This window comes from Corythoichthys intestinalis, chromosome 13, assembly GCF_030265065.1.
Source record: "Corythoichthys intestinalis isolate RoL2023-P3 chromosome 13, ASM3026506v1, whole genome shotgun sequence".
Lineage (NCBI taxonomy): Eukaryota > Metazoa > Chordata > Actinopteri > Syngnathiformes > Syngnathidae > Corythoichthys > Corythoichthys intestinalis.
In genome coordinates this window covers 4,200,215-4,222,514 of record NC_080407.1, presented here as the reverse complement: position 1 = coordinate 4,222,514, position 22,300 = coordinate 4,200,215, and the positions used below count along the sequence as shown (strand labels likewise).

Here is a 22,300-nt window from a genome sequence, read left to right as displayed (position 1 = left end):
AGGTGGAATTATTATTTTTAGTGAATAAATGTGCATAAGTGGAAGCTTCTCCCCCTTTTTGGTCCCTGTATGCACGTATCCTCCCCACCACGCGGTACAACTAGCGCCCGAACATTTTTCTTGGATCCTCAGTCAAGTAAGGGATCCGTCCATTTTATGGATCCGACGTTCCCACCGCGTCTGCAATATCGATTTCGGATCTGTCCATTTTTTTGATTCGTCGGTCCCACGGCGGCTTTTCGGATCAGTCTATTTTGTGGAATCGACGGCTGCGACATTGCCATGGGATTGGTCTAATTCCTGGATCTTCGAGTGAGTAAAAAACGCGGAGTTGGATTACTATTGCGGTCTTTTTTGTTGACTATTCTTCGTGGGAGTTTTCCCCAAATCATACTAAATCATTAAAGCACTATGGCACGCTACAGTGACGACAGTGACTCTGACGTGGACCTTACAACAATGTTGGGAGTTCGTCAGGGAACGCGTGTTTGCGTACTGCTGAGCTCCCGAGTGAAGAGTGGTCAAGGTGGAAATATTATTTTTTGTGAATAAATGTGCATAAGTGGAAGCTTCTCCCCTTTTTGGTACTTTTATACACGTATCCTAGCTACCACGTGTTCCAATGTACAAGACATGGATTACACAAGGTGTGCTCTTTGGCCTGTACTGTATGTAAAGCACACGACAGCTCTGGATGCTAACAATCTACATAATTATATTGGGATAAGTTAGAAAACGCAATATGCTTACCTTGAATATCTGCTAATAAAACCGGACAGCATACACTCTCGCTCCCAACCGGACTTCCCAACAGGACTCTCTCGCATCACCAGTTTTGCCCAACTTTTGTCTTATCAGGTGTTTGCTGCACGCATTTTCCCCTGAAGCTCGTCTTGTGAACGACCGACAGTGCTGTCCTGCTCTTCGCTTTTCAGATCTGGTTCAAATAGGAAGGGGAGAACTGACGACATGTTGGGAAAGCTAACGAGTGACACGCTAGAATTTCGGCAACGGGGCCAGTGACGTCACGCACTGCGACGTAATACGAATGGCGACCTATCACTTGAAATAATTTTACAAACTTTATTAAAACAAAAACATTAGGAGGGCTTTTAATATCAAATTATTAGAACTCATACTAACATGTATCTTTTAAGAATTACTTGCCTTAAAAACAGAGGATCCCTTTAAGACTTTTCAATATAATGTCATAAGGTTGCTTAAAAGTGGGTTGGGACAATTTGAGCATCATGAAAAAGTAGTGCTGTGATGTCCCTACCGTCCCGACACAAACCTATGCCCTTGTACGAAAATCAATCCATGATCATAAGCAATTTCTGTGTGCCTCCCCAGTTGCTCATCAGCTGCTTAAAAAAAATCCCAAAATGCGTCACAACAAACCACGTGACACTCTTATTGCTCGGGAGAATGTAAACAGGAAAGATCTTTTTTTTGCACGGCCCGCGATAAGCGAATAAAGCAGCACAAATAAACACATCTTTGATAGCTTTAATAATAATCTGGGCCATCTAGACATCATTCTCATTCTTTGCTATCGGACATCCAAACAAAACAAGACAGCAAATATTTAAGCTTGTGCTAACTGTAAACTTGTTAAACCAACAGACTTGCCTGTTAAGGCAATGATCCTATCTGAAAAGCTGTAACCTGTAGTTCTGTCACCATAATTATTTTTGGGACCTTATCATAACACCTTGCTTCATCCGGTTGGCCGTTGATGCTATCGCGAATGTATTCTTGCCCTATTGCACACAAAGTAGCATCACAGGATACAAAGAAAAGCCAGTTTCACATCACATGCGAAACAGACTGATTGACTTTAGTCCGTACGCCCTCATAAAAAATGAACACTGGTAGATAGAAAAATCAGTCTGCCATCAGAAGGTTTGTCTGATATTAAATATTAGGTTAGTAGATTGAAAGTCTCCTTGTAGAAAGACTGTCCGGGTTAATATCATGTAGCAACTTTTCAGTACTCTGTTGCTACCAGACCAACGTCTGTAACTTGATATTTGATGAACGCAGGTCTCGTTTTTTGTTTTTTCTTGCCTCGCCAGCTGTTTGCTCGCCATTCATTCACCTGTGCATTTGATCGCTATTTTGTTACACTCCCGCTTTTTCGGTGAGGTATTTTGTGTTCATTCGTTATTGGATCGTTTTTGTCCACCACTGTAAATAAGAGCACCGCAGCAGTAGAGGTAAACTGCCGTTTTCGTTCAACCCGTTTTGTTTAGTGTAGAAGCCAGGGTAGTGGCTGTATTAGGCTCGAGCGTTTACGTCACAGCAGCACGGGATCATGTGAGATTTGCGACAACGCAGCCATTTCGGAAGCTACGAGTGCCAAAGATGGAAAAAAGTAAGTAAAACTTGCCAGTTCGATACAGAGACAAACTTGTTACCACGGCGAAGGACAGATATGTGAGCAATTTTAAGGATGTGAACAATGTTGACCCTTACGAGCAAGCCGAACACAAATGGAATAAAGATGTCGACAAGCTTCCACTACTACGCGAAATGGACATCGTGCTGTATTTAGTGTTTGGTAAGTTACTACACTCATCAGCAATTCCGAAACTACAAATCGCTACAAAGCTACGAACAGTTTTGCTGCGGATGGGTGCAGGATCTGCACATTATGACCATAGCAAACGGCAACACCATCTTTCTAGCAAAGGTAGGCAATGTGTGTTTACATTAGTCTGTGACCACGGATGTACACATTTTTTGTGGCAGAAAATGTAGCCTGTGTACAAATTCTTTGCCACTCTCTCACGTCAAAATATTACAGCTTTTTCATTTAGCAACGACAGGAATTATGTCTTATGAAGACAATGCACATGTATGCATGCTAGTTGTTTAGCTGTAGCTATAGCTAACAACAGGCCGATTTAGGGCATAAAGTTACCGAAATTTGCGTAAACAAACGAAATTAACTCACCGGAGTGGAAGTGCATAGAGCAAACTCTGTGTGTAACTGGAGAATCAAACGCTATGCCCTTCCTTCTGATCGAGGCCACCCATGCCATTCTTCGACGTTTGGTAAGTTCAGATATGACCTTTCCCCTCGCCTTTTCTCCATGTAGGGATCCGGAAGAAACTCAATGGTGTTCCGTCGAGCTGTACATTCTCCTTTCTATTCGATCGATTGTTGCAATTCTTTACCTCACAATAATTTCCAACCATTTTTAAAGAGCGACCTGTGTTGAAATGCCTCAGTTTATGTTTCCCGCTTCCAAAATGGCGATAGCGGCGGAAACCTCGCGAGTGTCACGTCATACGCTCGAGCCTAATTGTTTTTTTCTTTTTTACGATCAGGGTTTACTTAGCGTGTGGGGTTCATGTGTAGTTTCATTTTGTTTGTTGTTTTGGCCTGGGCTTACGCTGAAGCCAGCTTCTTCTGCATTTTGTATATTTTGTTCATAGCGAGTTCGACTTTTGTGAATAAATTTGTGTCCACTTGCAACTTGTGCGCGACGCTCCTTTTATGTTTCGCCCTTAGCAGCCGTCTGTTGGTCGTAACAGTGGGATTATGGGAAGCATGAGCGGGCATTCCGCGCTTGCGTTAAATGCGTCAAATATTTTAACGTGATTCATTCAAAAAATTACGGCCGGTTAACGCGCTAAATTTGACAGCACTTTACATTACGTTAGAAACTCGTTTGGTACGCCCCCATACTGAACTGACGACCACGTACCGAAACGGTTCGATACAAATACATGTACTGTTACACCCTTAGTATCAACTGATCCACCCTTGGTAGTTCTAGTGTTGAATGATAAATCTTTGTTCAGTGAAACAAATATATTTTTGTACATTCAACATAATTTGGGAGGGTCCTAGCTTTCATATGAGCCATTTCTGAAACCAATTGAATCATTAAAAGTCATGTTATTAGCAATTGTTTCTACAAAATGGATAAGCGACAAGACTTTTGTCAGGGACTGTAGTGTTACAAGAAGTGGTTGTCGCAATTGACACCGCTGGTAACACTCCGTCAACCGCTTGATGTCTTTGCGGCCCCTGGCGCAAAATCTCTAGCTGTTCATAGTTCCATCGGTGTCATCTGTGGTTGCATGGTTTCCCCTCAATTTATATCCTTTAATAGTTGCTTACGCGGCAGATTGAAATCTCTCAGAGAAAGTAACAGGAAGCCAATGCGTGCTATTGACCTCACTTTTGAAATCCAACCCGAGATAACGACAGTAAGGTGCTTTTTCTGGGCCCAGATTACAGACTGTCAAGTCGTCCGAGTTGTCGCCACGATTTGTTGTGCGAGTGTGTGACAATCAAGTGTGAGAATCGCATGTGAGAAAATGATGAGCCCTCTGGTCAAAAGGGACTCTCCCCTCACACGCCCACCCGTACGCAGTGGACAAGAGCGAGCCTGGCTCGGTTGCTGGCCCTTTAAGAGCCGGATCTCACAGCCTACAGCCAGGGGAGGAGAAAAGGAGGGACAGAGGCACAGAAACACAGAGAGAGAGAGAGAGAGAGAGAGAGAGAGAGAACGGGAGGGTGTCAGCCTGAAAGTGTGTGAGTAGAGAGAGAGGAACACACACACACAGTCATAGACAGAGAGTGTGTGTGAAGGATCACTCCTATCCCGTCTTGTTTTGAGGGGAGACCTACCTAACCTCGTCCGGCTGAGCATTTTGTGGGACTGTTTTATGTTGTTGTTGTCGAGAGAGACGGACCCTTACTCCAGCATGCTCACTGAGCCTGAGCTACCTCAGGAGTGTAACAGGTACGTGCGGACCCCTCGCAAGCACACACACTACTGCGCGGATAAGTGAGTCGCAGGGACTTTGCGGGACAGTGACAGATAGGAACGTATTTGTGGTGAAAGTGTGGTCAAAAAGGAATTTGGTAGTAGGCAAAGTGATTCAAAGGGAGTTTTATTTGTGCGTGTAAGATCAACAGTGATCTCTGCGAGTGTGTCTGTGTCAATGCTCATCATCTCGCCTCCACTTTCATCACTTTATTTACATCTCACTTCCCCTCTTACATCAGTGTGCGCGCGGCGTTTCTTGTAAAAGCTCATCACACTTATCGCCGCTGTCATTTTCTAATTCCTTCAAATACGTAAACTCTTCTTCCACGACAAATCATCGCTTCAGATTTCCTCCTGAAAATACTCATCTCTTGATGTTTCAAGGTGTGAACATTGCCCAGAATTGCTTATTTGCTACACTGTCATAACGATTATGTTATAATATCATAATACGTTTTCATACACTAACACGCATTTTCTCTTTGACATGTATTGCATTACTAAGCCGCCCTCTATTTTGCCTTATGAAACTTAATCTTTTGTTCACAGATAAACAATACTTCCGAGGAAGGGCCTTCTGATTAAAAACTGTAGTAACGGTGTAATAACAATCAAAAAACTGTAATAACAGTCAAAGTCCAGCAAAGTGATCGAGAGCGGGAAAGAAAAATACAACAACAGCTAGGGAAGGAATTATAAATTTAAAGGATTAAAGCGGGAAATGTATAGAGATAAATGCGGGGATTACAATGATTTAAGTGGGGAGCACTTAAAACTCTTTGCTTTCCAGTAATGCACTCCATCATTGCGCGGCCATGCGTGTGTGTGTTCGTATGCAAAAGAGTGAGCGTGGGGGTATCTCCCACTGCGTTTGTGTACGTGGTGTGCCACAGTCAGGAGCGGAGTGTGCACGCGCCAGCCTCGCGACGCTCTCGGTTCCTGCGTCTTTGTAAGTGGCTTCTTTTTATCGCACTTCCCTTTCTTTCGCTTATTCTCGACACTTGTCTTCTGCTTTTTTTGTATTGTCTTTTAGAAATCAAATTAGCAAATGACACTTTTGCCAACCTATGAATATTAGGGGTAACCCGGGACTTCCTTGAATGTACGCTAGGATTTACCGATGAACTTTTAAGGGGTCTCCTCAGAAAGTTAGCCAAAAAAGTGAAACAATTTAGTTAAATTGACACATTCCTCTGAGTTGAACAGAAGAAAAGTGGTGTTGGGTGGGGGTGACTGGGGTGACAGGAAAGTGAGAATGTCTTAAATAGTTGGGGGGTGGACAGAAAGAGGAGGGAGGAGAGGAAGAGGTCTCACTCTGTTGCTTCTTCGATGTGGCGTTAAGGCAACGTCGCTGGATTTTCACGCCCCTCCATTTGGGTCCTATGTTTATTAGGTTTAAAGTGAGGGGTGTTTGAGTCAACAGTGGATTTAGAACAATATTTTTTTTCCGCACAATCTAAGCTATTCATTTGAAATGTTCTCCCTTCCAGATTAAAGTGGTGTGTTGATGTAATTGAGTACTTGAGTCCGTGCTCTGCAAACTAATGCACAATTCGGCCCCTCTTCTCCTGTGGCCCTGTGCCGGCCTCTTCTCAAACACACACACACACCAACTTGGACTGGAGGCCATTGTCTGGGCCATATTGTCCGTCCCCGGAGAGTCTTGATAACCGTGTCTCCGTCCGCGAAGGAGGAGGGGGTACGGAAAAAAAATATACCACTGGCGAAAGCTAACCCCCCAAACCCTTTTGGAACCCACCAACCGGGGTGAAGTCAGCTGACCGTATGGGGAAGAAAAGAGGGGGCATTTGGAGGGGTCACGTGACATAGTACAAGTCAAATTTTAGACTACTGTATTTTTCAGACTGTAAGTCGCACCAGCCAAACTATAGTCTGGAAAATACGGCATATATTCCAACGCTCTCGACTAGTTTTCTACTTTTTCCCCCCTAATACACACATGGTCCCTCCGGCCCACAATAGGAGGCAGTGTTCGAGGTTCCGAGGTCCCTCCCAGCTCTACAATGAAGCCTCTGTCTTTCCAGGTAGTGTGAGAGAGAGAGAGAGAGAGAGAGCGAAAGAAAGAGAGAGAGAGGAGGGAGGTCAAAAAAGTGAGGGACAAATGAAAGAGACCAGCTGTGTGTGTGTGTGTGTCATTGGGAGAATGAGCTCACATGTGTGTGCGTAGTTACACGGGGGGCGGCTGACAGCGAGACAAATGTCGCGACTCCTTCATGGATTGCTTAACAAACAGCAGAGCCGGCGTAACAATGGAAAAAGTCGCTCCCTCGCTCAATAAACAGCGCGCCGCGTCCCGTCGCCCCCACTCGCAAACATCAAGACAAGAAGAAGGGGAGTGCATGCCTTCCACCGGATGCACTTTTCCCTCTCTCAGTCTGTCTCCTTTCAAACAAGCCCTCCACCCCCTCCCCTTCATTGTCTTCCAGCCTCGCTTCTTCCCTCGATATTTTCCCACGCGCTGTCTGGACTTTAAAGTGATGTGGCGATGTCGATTTTCAGTCAATTTTCCCTTACTTTTACGCTAATCAACGGACACACATGACCGTCCCTTCTGTTCATGTGTGTGTGACGTTCGTTCCCGCCTTTTGCGGCCTACTACCTCTTAAACAGTGGACGCTTTGTGTGTGTGTGTGAGAGCGTCGAATTTGCCTTAAGTGTTCATCGGGGAAAATCCACAAGCATGGCTAAGAGCGCAAAAATGTTACAGTTAAAAATAGTCCTATCGCAGTTAGTTTGGACGGCCAAATATTCCGATTGTTGGTTGGGTTATATATAGATATTAAGCAATTTCCTTGCAGGGGGAATGACCTTCTTACAAACAGCTGATTGTATAAGGGGGGACAGTAAGTAAGACAACACCAGGGCTTCGGAGAGAGGAAACGGGGTTGAGCTTAGGGGGGCTTGACAAGGAGATAGAGACATAGCAGTAGGATAAAAGGTGGAAGTAGAGGAGCGCATTTGTTCATATTCTCGCCTGAGGTGTTGCAAAACACCCTGAAATATTCCGATATGCCCTTCAGAGTTTTTTTTTGTGTGCCTAGGCATGTGCCGGTAACCGGTTTCACGGTTTACCGTGGTGTGAAAACGGTTTCAAAACCACTAAAATTTTCCGTCAGACCGTAGTACGGTATTCGCTATTTTTCTTGTGTCAAAAATGCAGCCAGAAGTGGCAGAAAAGGCGTTGTGCTCTTCAATTTATTGAGCTCTCAAATCGTGGTAGGTGGAATATACAAAATGAATACATTTAAGAACGTTGTACAATTGTATTTTTCCGTGTGTGAGTAGCTTCAACAGATTAGCACCATGAAAAAGTTCGGCAAAAACAACACACACATTTTCCTTTCAAATTCGATATACAAACTAACTAAAAGCTTACAAAGACGAATGTTAGCCAAGACTTCGTCGAGTGTTACAGCCGCAGAGTGAGAAAACAAGCTTGATTCGCTTGAATGAAGGGGAAAAAGGGATATCGTCAAAGATCGTTAATTGCGAAAGATTAAGCACAAATCCACGTTCGCTGGGTCAAGGAGAGGCCTCACTCCCAATGTTTTTTTTAGATGAAACCTTTCCTCACCAATGTTTGGCGGAAAACACAGACAAGACTGAAAAAGCATTTTCTTCTCTTCCACTCCTCTTTAAAAGAAACTGCTGTATTTTAAGCTAAAACAACTCTTGTGTTTGATAGAACAATATGTCTATATGCTGCCATAGCAGATTCATGGCACATTAAGCCCCTGAAGTATTTTTAATTTGTCCATTTTACCCTGAAAACACCCATTTACAGACGTCACGCAACCGCTTTTGTTTCAACCCACCCATAAAACAAAGGTAATTAATTATATTATTCAAAATGTCTGTCGTTTTTAGCTTAGAATCAGTCATTGATGTCTCATATTTCCTTTAAAAAAAAAAAAAGATTTTAAAATATTATTTACTCACCTATTTTAAACTTTTAAACAAATGAAGTCACAATGAAAAAAATGGCGTCTGCAAAAAAGTCACGGATAGCTACCTCATAACTATCGCTTAATTGTATTTTTTTTGTTACTGTCGAATTTTCTCCGATATGTTAGATGATAAATTATTGATCCAAACAAAAAAAAAGTTGGAAAAAAAACGTTTGAAAGGGTAAATATATGAAAAAGAAAATCTCGACCACTCCTTGATGTCTGCGATTTCTGCATCGCGACCCTTGTTATATTACCATGTTTCACCCATAAAATCCAGCTGCGGCCATTCACAGCTGTGTGTTGACACTCAGTGAAACATGCTACATGGAGTTTTTGGATCGAAACAAAGTAGGTACGCGATAATATCTCGTTAAAGTCATGGTGTCTGTAATTCTGTTCTTGCGTGCTCTCACCTCCAGATAAGGTTTTGCTGTTTAAAAAAACATTTCTTTCTAAAAAATGCCCTTCTGCTCAGAATTTTTCTTGCCCCAGAAAATTGAGATTTTAAGCTTTCCAATGATGCATCACACATGCATATCGGACAATTTTGAAAGTTGGCTAAACTGGGGATCTCAGAGCGGAACTTCAAGTCACCTGAATTTTTTAACTTAACTCTTGAATTCTTCATGTTCTTTTTTAACACAAAGGCGTGACATCATGTAGACTAGAGTTGACAGTGGCTGAAAATGGCTAAACTTCACTTGAGCTTTTCCACCCTCAAAAAAAAAGTCATGCAGTATAAATTTTAAAAAATTTTATTCAGTGTTTTTACTTTTTTATAGAAATTATTTTGTTCTTGCTCTAATCTTGAGCAACTTGAGCTGTGGCTGTGGGTATAGTCTATAAGTTATATTTTATTTTTATTTAAAATATTAGTTTTTCTTATTGATAATTTATTTATTTTAACAATATATTCATGTTCCAATTTGCAACTATGTTCTGAAAAAAACAACAAAATCCTGTTCAATGGAAAAAAAGTTATTTTATTTTAACTCATAAATCCAAAATAACACATTTTGGAGCAATAATTGCAATACCGTGATACCGTGAAACCGCGTTTTTTTTTGCTCACGGTTATCGTACCTTCAAAATCTCATACCGGCACATTGTGCCATTTTGAAATAAAAACGTCACTGTAACACTTTGGGGATTTGACCGAATGGGCCGCTCGTGTCACGGTAGAAATACGTCTTGTAATATAAAGCGAGGCCGTACATGCATATTCACTTTACAGCGTGCGGAATTCTCCAGAGGGGGCTCCCACGCTCCCTGAAAAGGAGTTAACAAGAGCAGTTAGCGCCATGATTACGTTAGCCGGTAGTGTGTGTGAGTGAGTGGGGAATGTGTCACGCATTTATGATATTTTTTTTCATAGAAACCAGAGACAAAATTGAAAAATATCAAGGTGGAGTAGTTCAGTTGGCCTTTCCGCAACCCCGCTTGTGTGTTCATAAGCCGCCCGCGTGTATTTAAACACACATGCGTAAGCCTCGCGACAGCGTGACGTGCCAGCGCCGAGCGGGTTGCGTTGATTACAAAGCCCGCCTAACCGGCCTGGAGACGGTTAACCCGCCGTCCGCGGCGATTACGCGTGCGGTTAATGGACGCGCGTCCCCGTCCCGATTAGTGACTTAGCAGCAGTGGACATATGTGATATGAGAGCGACTTAACGGAGGAGCCGCTAATCATCAAAAAGCCAAGGGGGAAGTGGCGCTCTAATCTCAGCTTAGTGCTGTCACCGTGCGCGCTCGTGAGTGTGTGCGCGGTTTCGACGTGAGTTTGTGGAACAGAGGAGACAAACAACAGATTAGACGCTTGCTTTTTGATTTGATTTGATGGTTAAAAATACATTTCTGGGTGTGTTGTCATTTTAAATGATTGTGAATGAATGAATGATGATTAGATACCGTATTCTTCGGACTGTAAGTCGCACCCGAGTCGCGACTTATAGTCCGGAAAATACAGTACAAAGATATTGGGTGTGATGGCTCTATTTTTTTTTTTTGCTCCAGTAAGGGTATTTTTAATTGAATCTCACCTTTTGAACATGAGATTAGCAAAACATTTCATATCACTGCAAATCATGACATTATTTGTCCAGGTCGACACAGTTTTTGAAATGTACATTAGTATTGAAAAGTTTGAAGTCACTTGGAAATCAATTAAATGCATTAGAAATACATCACGATGAAAATGGAGGAGAAAATGGTGCTGTTCTTTGGAGGCGAGGGGGTATTTACGAGTGTTTTACATCAGAGTGACCCTAAATTTCTGAACAAGAGTGTTATTTTCAATCATTAGTCTTGTACAGACAAGTTATGAATTGTGTGCGCGGTTTCGACGTGAGTTTGTGGAACAGAGGAGACAAACAACAGATTCGACGCTTGCTTTTTGATTTGATTTGATGGTTAAAAATACATTTCTGGGTGTGTTGTCATTTTAAATGATTGCACTACTGGCGGGCAATTCAATAGCTTTATATACAGTATTCTTCGGACTCTAAGTCGCACCCGAGTCGCGACTTATAGTCCGGAAAATACAGTACAAAGATATTTGGTGTGATGCCCCTATTTTTTTTTTTTTTTTTTGCTCCAGTAAGGGTATTTTTAATTGAATCTCAACTTTTGAATGACCGTGTGTGTGTTTGTTTTGTGCATGAGATTAGCAAAACATTTCATATCATTGCAAATCATGACATTATTTGTCAGGTTGCCACAGTTTTTGAAATGTACATTAGTATTGAAAAGTTTGAAGTCACTTGGAAATCAATCAAATGAATTAGAAATACAGCACAATGAAAATGGAGGAGAAAATTGTGCTGTTCTTTGGAGGCGAGGGGGTATTTACGAGTGTTTTACATCAGAGTGACCCTAAACTTCTGAACAAGAGTGTTATTTTCAATCATTAGTCTTGTGCAGACAAGTTATGAATTGTGTACATTGAAAAATAGCACTCCGTGCCTGGTGAATTATGAGTTTGACATGTTAAGTGCAGAAATTATGCTAATATTCTCTAATTATGACCCGACCCACGCTGCCAACTTATCTTATTAGTAAAAAGAAAACCGTCATTGGTTTTAATCCATGCGTCACTCCCAGCTTTCAAGCGTCTTCCTCCAGGTCTCCGGCGGCGAGGGTTTAAACGAAGTCGCCGGCGTAACCTGCGCGCCCAATTGTGGAGTAATTCCACTTCAAAGGCGTAAAGCGGGGCGAAGTGGGGGAGGGATTTTATAGCTGGAGAGGATCTGCGAACGGCCTCCCCTCTGAGGAAGTGGTAGCAAATTTGGAAGGCGGGAGGGGCGGTGCAAGAGAAAGTCATAATAAAGTGTGTTTGGATAACTGCGCTCTTGTCTAAAATATGATCAATGTCGCTACTGTGCTTAGGAAAATCCTCCTTTTTTTTTTTCTGTGGAGCGTGTGTGAGGTGATTCAAAGGTGACCCCGACTGCGCGCGTGTGTGTACATAGGGTTATGATTAGGCAGAGGTGTGTGCGGGACACAAGGGGACGTGTGTGTCGGTGGGCGCGCGAAACAAAAGGCCTCAGTGTGCGGGAGTGAAAGGAGGTAAAGTAAACAGGCAGTGATGAAGACAGACCTGCACTGTTCGGGCCTCTGTTGTATGCATGCACGCATGCTAGCCTGTGTGCACAGCTGGGTTGGTCACTATACTTTGGATCGTGTGTGAGGACTCATCCACACTATCGTTATCTTGAAATGATTCTGAAATGTCAATCATTGCACGCGCGGCATTATCTCCAGCCTTTTGTCATCCACATAACTTGTTTGTAGTCATTTATGGTGCATTATGCTGAGTAAGAACCACAAAGGTGCGCAGATAAAGAAATGTATGGCCGTGCACGATCGGCCGTGCAGACTTTCATGCGTCCGCGTTTCATTGTTGCACATACGGCTTTGTTGACGTAACATTTTCCGCGCTCCGGGATCCAAAAATGTCATTTCATGACATTTAAGAAAAAGCTCAGTTCACATGAAGACATTTTGTAGACCGGAGCAACAGGTGGCGATACAACACCGGAGCCAATCGGAAGCCAGAAGAAAATGCATTGACCTCAACTGTTAGTTTGCATTTTGGTACAACTTGATCTAAAACTGGATTCTTGTCTTTCTGCCTTAATCTTGTTTTTGTTAATGGCTTGATTGAATTTCAAATAAAGAATTCCATTGAGTCCCACATTAGGCTGCAACAAAGAGACGCGCAAAAATAAAAAAATTCTTGGAATTTGCGAACATGGATGACGTCTTAAATGATTGTTCGTGCTTGTGAATCATAGACTCGTCCTTAAGAAAAAAAACAAAAAAAAAATAGTGTTACCGCAGAATTGCTCGTGTTTCCTTTCCTAGCTTGGTACTGGAGAACATTTTGAGTAAGGCTGCAGCTATCGAATATTTTAGTAATCGAGTAATCGAATGAAAATCCTATCGATTAATCGAGTAATCGGAAAAAACATTTTTTTCTTTTTTTTAGGTAAAGAGCAATTATAAATATAGATGAGAAAACAAGACATTTCATCTAATAATGAACCATTTTCAGTCAATCAATGGCTTTATTTTTGATGTACATTGTTGAAAATAGATTAAATGTGTTTAAAAAAAAGACTAATTTACTGCTTTCACTCAAAAAAACTTTTAGATCTTATAAAAAATTTCTTACCGAAAAATGTCATTATGCTTGATAACACACATAACTTAAAAGCAGGGCCGGCCCAGCCTATACGCAGACTATGCAGCTGCTTAGGGTCCCTGACCACTAAGGGGCCCCCAATCTGGCAATTGCTTAATTTATATTCTACTTTGTTAACTACAGTTTGCTTTATTTAACTTTTGTGAGTTTTGATACTTGATCACAAACTTAAAAAAAAAAGTTCTTAACTTCTTTCTTTCCTCTTTTAGAAAAAGGTTTGGCGCGATCTACTGTAAGTACTGACAATCATTTGGGGTAAGAAGTTTGAACTATGCAGTGCAATAAAATCTGATTAATATACACAATATGGACGAATGGGTTGGACTGCATGTATGGGTTTCACAGTACACTGTGACGAAATGGTGGGCCAAAAATATGGGCCCCTTTGCATTATTTTGCTTAGGGCCCCCAAAATGGCCTGGGCCGGCCCTGCTTAAAAGTTAGGTGTTTTTCCCACGTGTTTCAATTGAATTTCCACTTGTGTCAAGCTATAAATTCGAGTTAAGTTTTAAGTTAGTCTAAACTGTAAGTCCTGATAGGATTTGGAGTTTTTGCAGTGTTCAAAATAAAAGCTGTACTGTATTGGAGCTCATTAGGCACCAGTGCTACTTGGTGTTTTTTTCCAGCAATGACTACTGAGCTAAAATTGACAGTTAGCATTATTAAGTTTTTATTTTACACCCTAATCACTCTACAGCGCTGTTTTCACAGATTAAATAAAGCCTGTATTTAAGAGAGTGGTCATAATGAATAGAAACTTAGCCCTCCGCCCGGCTAAGGTTTTGTGAGCGAGTGACAGTAACGTTTATCCTATTTATGAGAGCTGAGAAGTGTACTGCTTTAAGATAGCGGCTGTTTTATTAACGCCGCCGAGTCCGTCATTTCGCATCTAGTTCTACGTACATGTGATATCTATGACACGCATCAGATGCTACATGCTACCACCGTAGCAACATGCGGGCGTAGTTTTTAGCAACGTCGGCGCAGTTTGTAAACGCTGTCGGCTGCAGTAATTTTTTTTTTTTCATTATTGCTTCTTCCTCTACGCACCTGACGTCAGCACGTTGTCCCGCATGAAAAGTAGTCCGGGCAAAACGTGATGCTTAGAGCGGGCAAAATGAAACGATTCCTCGAGGTGAATAAAATTACTCGGATCAGTTTTTAAACTCGAGTTACTCGAGTTGCTCGAGTATTCGTTTCAGCTCTAATTTTGAGGTAACACTTTATAATAACTATCCATTTTGCTAGTTAATAGATCATTAGTAAACTGTTGATAAATGATTTATTGTTGATTTGTGAAGTATTTGTTAACAGTTTGTTAAGCACTTACAGGGTGTTCTTAACCTGAAACACAGTTTGTGTGGAAAAGTTTTTGTGTGTAACGTTTGCCATTTCTATCTTTTCAGGTTAAGAAATGCCGTTCACTTCAAAAGAAAAGGCATTTTGATAAGGCATTTTGCAGGCAGCGCTCATGTTGCACATTTATGAAAATCTGCCATAGAACCAACAAATATTTGTACTTTTCTTTGTATATTTAACCAATAAAACGTATGACCTTCAACATAAAGTGTATATAGTTTTATTAAGATCCATCAACTAGCATGGGCATTTAGAATGGGGTCAACCATATTGGAACACCCTGTAAATGCTTGACAAACTGTTAACAAATACTTCACAAATCAACAATAAATCATTTATCAACAGTTTACTAATGATCTATTAACCCTTTAACACCTAAGCCTATTTTGGCTGAATTTGCATGCATTTGATGTTGCCTTTATATTAGTGTAAAGCGCTTTGAGCGCCTTGAAAGGTGGAAAAGCGCTGTATAAGTATAACACCATTTACCATTTACCATTCAAAGAAAAAATTGTTCACAATGGCCAAGTTGGGTCCCTTTTTTCAGGACACCTTGAACTTCATGTCCAAACTGTTGTTTTCTTAACTGACCAATTATAATCCACATTTTGGACCCCAAAAGACAAAAAAATCCCAAAATATTTTTTTTCAAAATTTGTAATGTTGGTGTCCCATTGACAACCAAACATGCTCGACCAACTGTTTTGAAGCTTGATAATATTTATTCAACTTGTTAGGATGAATATTCAATAGAAAAAAAATAAGATTGAATAGTTTTATGTTTGACAATTCAACACAAACAGTGGGTATGGTCATAGGCGTTTTTGGCCTTTACACATACGATGGTCAAAACAGGTTATATACAGATCAAAATAGTGAGAAAATATATATATATATCATCTAACACAAAAAGGGTTTGGAGGATATCTCTTTGTGAAGTTAGGTATTATACCCCTCCCCTTTTTAAAAGTATACGTACATGCAATCAAGCTTCTCGAACACACATCTATATAAAAATTGAAAAGATTATAGTGAAGAAAAAATACATAATAACATTGAAAAAAAGTATTTTCAAAAATATTGACAAGTAGTTCAGTTCAATTTTTTCTGGCATGCGACCCAATAAAGTTTTTTTTTTTTTTTTTTTTTTTTTGGGCACTCAATAAAGCTTCTTCTTGAACAGGTCACGGAGCTGTGTCACATACAACGTCACACAGCCTACTCTTTCGCCGTTTCCGCGCTGCTGTCACTTCTACTCGCCGAGACGCCGACTCATCCCAGGAAAACAACGACAAATACGGCTAATATTCATCCTTGAGTTAAAGACATACTGCATTAGCTTGCGCTAAATTTAGTTTTAGATTAATTCTGCACGTTTCAAGGTTGTTCGCTCAATCCAACTGGCCGTCGCTTGCTTCGCATGCCTCCTTTTCCGCGCCTCACTCGGAAATTTATTAAAAATGTTCACATTCGGTTCGTCCTTCTTGACATCACAACGGCTCTTGGGATATGTAGTCTTTTGTGCTGCTTTTCGGTTTTGTAAAAGGACAAGAACTCCCGATCGATCGGGTCCGATCCTGTCATTTTCAAAGTATCGGAATCGGCAAAAAAATATCGGACATGCCTTTTTTAATATATATACAGTATATATATATGTATATATATATTTTTTAATTTAAATCGTTTTCTAATTGTATTCAACGTTACGGACAAAATGTCTTACACTCATCCAAAGTCTTTAGCTTTGGCTGAAAGTAGGGCTATCAAATTTATCACGTTAATGGCGGTAATAACATTAAAATATTTAATGCAATTAACGCATGCGCTGCACTACCCACTCACGCATTGTCGCGTTCATTCTATAATGGCACCATTTTACCTATACATAGAGCTAAAAGGCAATGTAAAATGAGTAGAGAGAATTTTGGCAGCCTCTGAAGGCTTTTTTTTAATTGGCTAAAGCCTTACAATCCCTCTCTCAACAATTAGAAGTACAGTGATACCTCAGCTCACGAACATAATTGATTCCCAGAAAGTGTGTGTAAGGGGAAAAGTTCGTCTTCCGAACATTTATTTCCCATAAGAAACCATTAAAATGAGAATAATCCGTTCCCAGGTCCCCATAAAACATAATTTTCTACTAAATAAGCCTTAAAACTACACAAAAATATACCTTATTTTCTTTAATGTCGTCTTAGGCTTAACACTAGCCTGTGGTGGGGTCTTTTTCAGTCCCATAATAGCAAAAGTACACTCAATATGGTCCAAAATGTCTATCAAACACAAACCACGTCCGCACTCAACGAAAGGGAGGGGACGAACTGGGACGCCGTGAGCGTGCGTCAGCTTCTCGTGGCGCTGTTCGACCGCGTGATTTGGTTCGTCCGCCGAAAACTAGTTCGTCAGCAGAGACTATATGCTCGCGAATTTAATGTTCTTGAGGCGAAAAGTTCGTGAGCTGAGGTATCACTGTATTGTTGGAAGCAATGTGGGGAAGAAAGGTAATAGTTGATCTTTTTCTTAACACCTTATGTGATTTCCCAACACAGAGAAGATATATCAATTGGTATCACTACACACAGTCATGGTTGCACTTCCCATCATGCATTTGGGCAGAACAGTTAAATGGCTACAGTATCATTTACTGAAAGCTCAACAAATACACTAGATGGCAATATTTAGTCACATATTCAAAGTCACATTTATCCTTTAAGAATTACAAGTATTTCTATCCGTGGATCCCTCTCACACAAAGAATGTTAATAATGTAAATGCCATCTTGAGGATTTATTGTCATGATAAACAAATAAAGTACTTATGTACTGTATGTTGAATGTATATCTTCGTCCGAGTTTTATTCATTTTTTTCTTAATGCATAGCCAAAATGTATATGATCGGGAAAAATTATCGGGAATGATTGGAATTGAATCGAGAGCTAAAAAAAAAAAGCAATCGGATCGGGAAACATGGGGATCGGCAGATACTCAAACTAAAACGATCGGGATCGGATCAGGAGCAAAAAAACATGATCGGAAGAACCCTACAAGGAATGATGGAAATAAATGGTACATGCAGCGTTTTAATGCATATTTATGAGCGCAATAAAACTATAAAACTCAAATGACATTATCTCCCGTCTTTCTTGGTCGATTGACTTCAAATAAAAACTGGTGTGGACATCAACTTCTGCACTTTCAAATGAGCCCAACCAGCGGCACATGGGTGACGTAATTACAGCGTGACGAAGCTTTAAAGACGATATGCGTAAACACGTCGCTGCAGACATGTTCAGTGTTAAAGGGTTGACTAGTAAAACGGATAGTTATTATAAAGAGTAAGCCATTTTGACTTTGGCTATCATAAGGTAAATAAGCAATGAATTAGTAGCAGGGCTGCTTCTCGGAGCAATGCCATATCAGCGGTCCAAAAGAAATCCAATAGAGGATAATCAGTTTAGTGGAGACGAGCAAGAGTAGAGGAAATTGGAGGAAGAAAGCATTGGACTCTAAAGATGTAAAAAGTCTGATACCTGTTGCTTATCTCTGTGAGCACACACATGCACGGACACACACACACACCCGCGAAGCCCCTCCATCCTCACCAAGCGTTGCCTCTGGGAGACAGCCCGTTAGCTGCCTATTACCCAGGGTCATAGTCGCAGTGGCTTCAAGGCTGACAAGTGCATCTGAAAGCACTCAGCCGACGTTGAGAACCACATTAAATTCTATTATTGCTGCATAGTCACTGCATCCCTATTCAGCCAGAGTACACGGAGGCAAATTTACCTTGCGAGAGACAGAGTTCACCTAATAGATGTGGCTTTATATCCTTTGCTTCTTTTCAAGGGAACAAAGCCACGGTAACAAATTGACACAGCGGGGCTCTTGTGTTGCTAGCCATTTTCCTTCGGTCCCCCCTATTGTCCAGAGGTTTTCATAAACACATATTATTGTCAGTGTTCGTACTGTTCTCTCTCTCTCGTTCTCCCTCACTCTCTCAGCGTCCATTATTTTCTTCTCATTCCCACTCTGTGTCTGTGAAAGCCCATTGTCAAGGCACGGTGATTTCCCCGCACAATGCCTGTGCAAGCGGGCTTCATTTGCAGTAATGGCCCCGTCTTTTGGAAACGTGAACGTTGAATGGCCCCCGTCGTAAACACGTTGGAAGACCCGGGAGTGTGTTTGAAGGTCCGCCAAAGAGCTGAAGGGGTTATTGTTCTGTCACCTGAATGAGCGCACGGATCGGTCAAAGTGCTGGAGAAAGAAGCGCTGTCTTCAGACTTGAATCTTTATGTACGTTTTGTCAGGAACTGGAATAAGTCGACTGTTTCTCAGCTTCCTCTAAAGTACTTGTTTTCCGAAATTTCCAGGTTCGCGGTGAGTCAGTAACAGGCACACTTTTGCAAAATAGACAATGTATATTGATTAGAAAATGCAGAATAAATGAGATTTATTGATTACAATCCCACAAGAGCAAGCAAACACACATCAAAAACAAGAACAAATGGCAACAATGACGCGAGATTTGAGTTTGTCAATCCCAGAATCCCCGCGTTACCACGACAGCAAAACAAAATGTCCCTTAGAAATGAAAATCGCTTACCGTAACAAATGAGCGGGGAGCCAACACACTCCGACAAGGCGACAAATGAACAAAGTAGGGTTGTTGCGATCATGTTTTTTCGCTCCCGATCCGATCCCCATCGTTTTCGTTTGAGTATCTGCCGATCCCGATATTTCCCGATCCGATTGCTTTTTTTTGCTCCCGATTCAATTCCAATCATTCCTGATAATTTTTCCCCATCATATACATTTTGGCAATGCATTAAGAAAAAAATGAATAAAACTTGGACGAATATATACATTCAACATACAGTACATAAGTACTGTATTTGTTTATTATGACAATAAATTCTCAAGATGGCATTTACATTATTAACATTCTTTGTGTGAGAGGGATCCACGGATAGAAAGACTTGTAACTCTTAAAGGACAAATGTGACTTTGTATATTGTGGATAAATATTGCCATCTAGTGTATTTGTTGAGCTTTCAGTAAATGATACTGTAGCCATTTAACTTCTGCCCAAATGCATGATGGAAAGTGCAACCATGACTGTGCGTAGTCGTACCAATTAATATATCTTCTCTGCGTTGGGAAATAACATAGGGTGTTAAGAAAAAGATCAACTACTACCTTTCTTCCCCACATTGCTTCCCACGATATATCTAATTGATGAGAGAGGGATTGTAAGGCTGTAGCCAATTAAAAAAAGGCTTCAAAGGCTGGCAAATTTCTCTCTACTCAATTTACGTTGCCTTTTAGCTCTATGTACACGTAAAACGGTGCCATTATAGATTGAACGCAACAATGCGTGAGTGGGTAGTGCAGCGCATGCGTTAATTGTGTTAAATATTTTGATGTTATTAGCGCTGTTAACGCGATAAATTTGATAGCCCTACTTTAAGCCAAAACTAAAGACTCTGGATGAGTGTAAGACATTTTGTCTGTGACGTTAAATACAATTAGAAAACAATAAAAAAAATAAAAAAAAGTATATATATATATATATATTTAAAAAGGCATGTCCGATATTTTTTTGCCGATTCCGATACTTTGAAAATGACATGATCGGATGCCGATCGATCGGGACATCTTTAGAACAAAACCAGGTGATCCGTACGTGACCCGCTGGCGGACTTCACGGGTCGCCCGGAAATGTCCGGTTTTTGTAGGGATGCGCCCCCCGGAGGTGGAGAGGCCAACCTCCGTCTCCGAGCGGCACGACCCTGCCCAATGACAAACGTTAAAGCTACTTTTGGTAAAAACAATAGAAGTTGTGACAACCTATGTCACAGAAGCAATCATACATCACAAAAGCATAATGTAATATTTTCCCCCATCAGTACTGATGTCCTGAAAATTTCCTGGTACAAAATCTAGACTGTGACCCAATGTAGCCTTCAGCAATTCTCTAAAAAGCTCCTGCAAAAGTGAAGCTTTTCCAAAGCTGTTATCATGGCCAGTCTTCGAATGTGTTCAAATTTGTCTTAGGAGCTTGCTTAGAAATGTTCTTTAAATGTATTCTTAAGTGGACAGAGAAGTGGCTTCATGGTATGGAGGACAATAGAACACCCAATGGCTTCTCCTAAGCTTAAATATTAATGCTGCCAAAACCACGACTAACCCCTTTCTTCCCTGTCTTCTACCTTCCTTCTCCTTATTTTTTTGGCTCCCAGGATGTCTTCCAAGCGACCAGCCTCTCCATATGGGGGGACAGATGGAGAGGTAACCATAGCAACCAGCAGACAGCGAGTGGAGGATGAGGAGAGCGAGGGACTGGGTAGTGTGATCCACCTCCCGTTGGCCTCCTACTGCAGCAAGGTGTCCCCGCGCTCGCCCCCTTTTCGGAGCTTGGACAGCCCTCCCAACAACACGGTAAGAACTTTTGCGTGATCTAGTGCTCCTACCAGAAGTGTCTGAGGTTAGCGTGAGGGTCGAAATTGACTAGGTTTCTGTAGACGCTGAGGATAGTTTCTTTCTTACGATTGAAAAAGAAGGTTCATGGCTACCGTTTGACACCGCACACACTTTTCCACTGTCATGTGCGCGACACCAGCCGTCGCCTTGAGCCCATCTGATGCGCAGTTGCGTGACTGCGAAACATGAGCCATCGTCGTGATTCACAGTGCGCAGGATGAAGTGTGACATTGGGTGGCGCTTCCAAATGTATAGTGGATGTTTGCATGAGGGTTTCATACAGTGTCATAGCTCGGTATTGGTGACTCATAAAATATTAGCGCAACGCAGCCAAGCCACGCAATGATGGCGCACCCCTTCGCCCCCGCGCAATTAGAAACCATTCACTACCAGTGTTATTAATTTTACTTAAAAAAGTAATTACAGTTACAAATTACTTCTCCCAAAAAGTAATTGCGTTAGTAACTCAGTTACCTGAATGTAAGAGTAGTTAGTTACTTGGCGAAGTAACTAGTGATAATTTTCATGTTTCTTTTTTCTCAAAAAAAAAAAACAACAACAAACAAAAAAACAAACAAAAAAAATAATTGTCATCATCATCGGTATCATTGACAATCATTGACAATTACAAAATGTGATATGATTTGCCCGAAGGAACTGAAGAAGAAGACAAAGGCGGACGGGATGAAGCATATGCTTATCAGTTTCCCGTCCCCCATACAACTAAAGACGCACGTTCAGGCATGGAACATACATCAAAACTGTACAATAACACAATCAACAATCTGAGTTTAGTAACTTAGTGTCCAGTCAAGCAGCTCAATTAATTTCAGGGCGTACAAGGTTACGGCTTAGTCATGTCCCTGACATTTTTGCATCTGTTTGCTGTGGAACATTTTGTTGTGGCTATGTGTGCGGCAAAAGTGATTATGTGTTATCACAGCTGGTGTGAGAAGCGGTAACAATTACACAATGGGAAGTTTAAAGGGTTTTGGGGAC

General features: G+C 41.3%; 2 protein-coding genes across 6 annotated transcripts in view; one reads left to right on the top strand and one right to left on the bottom strand.

Annotated features, from left to right (window-relative positions):
* The window catches only part of lrmp (lymphoid-restricted membrane protein), a 322,294-nt gene that overhangs the window by 235,197 nt on the left and 64,797 nt on the right, over positions 1–22,300 (bottom strand). The gene's annotated exons all lie outside the window — the stretch shown is intronic.
* sox5 (SRY-box transcription factor 5) overlaps positions 4,527–22,300 on the top strand; it is a 158,328-nt gene continuing 140,554 nt past the window's right edge. For all 5 annotated transcript variants that reach the window (XM_057855942.1, XM_057855944.1, XM_057855943.1 and 2 more), the window contains exons 1-2: positions 4,527–4,763; positions 21,061–21,259. In XM_057855942.1, coding sequence (XP_057711925.1) covers positions 4,687–4,763; positions 21,061–21,259 — 276 coding nt within the window. In that variant the 5' untranslated portion in view covers positions 4,527–4,686. The remainder of the gene's footprint in view (positions 4,764–21,060; positions 21,260–22,300) is intronic.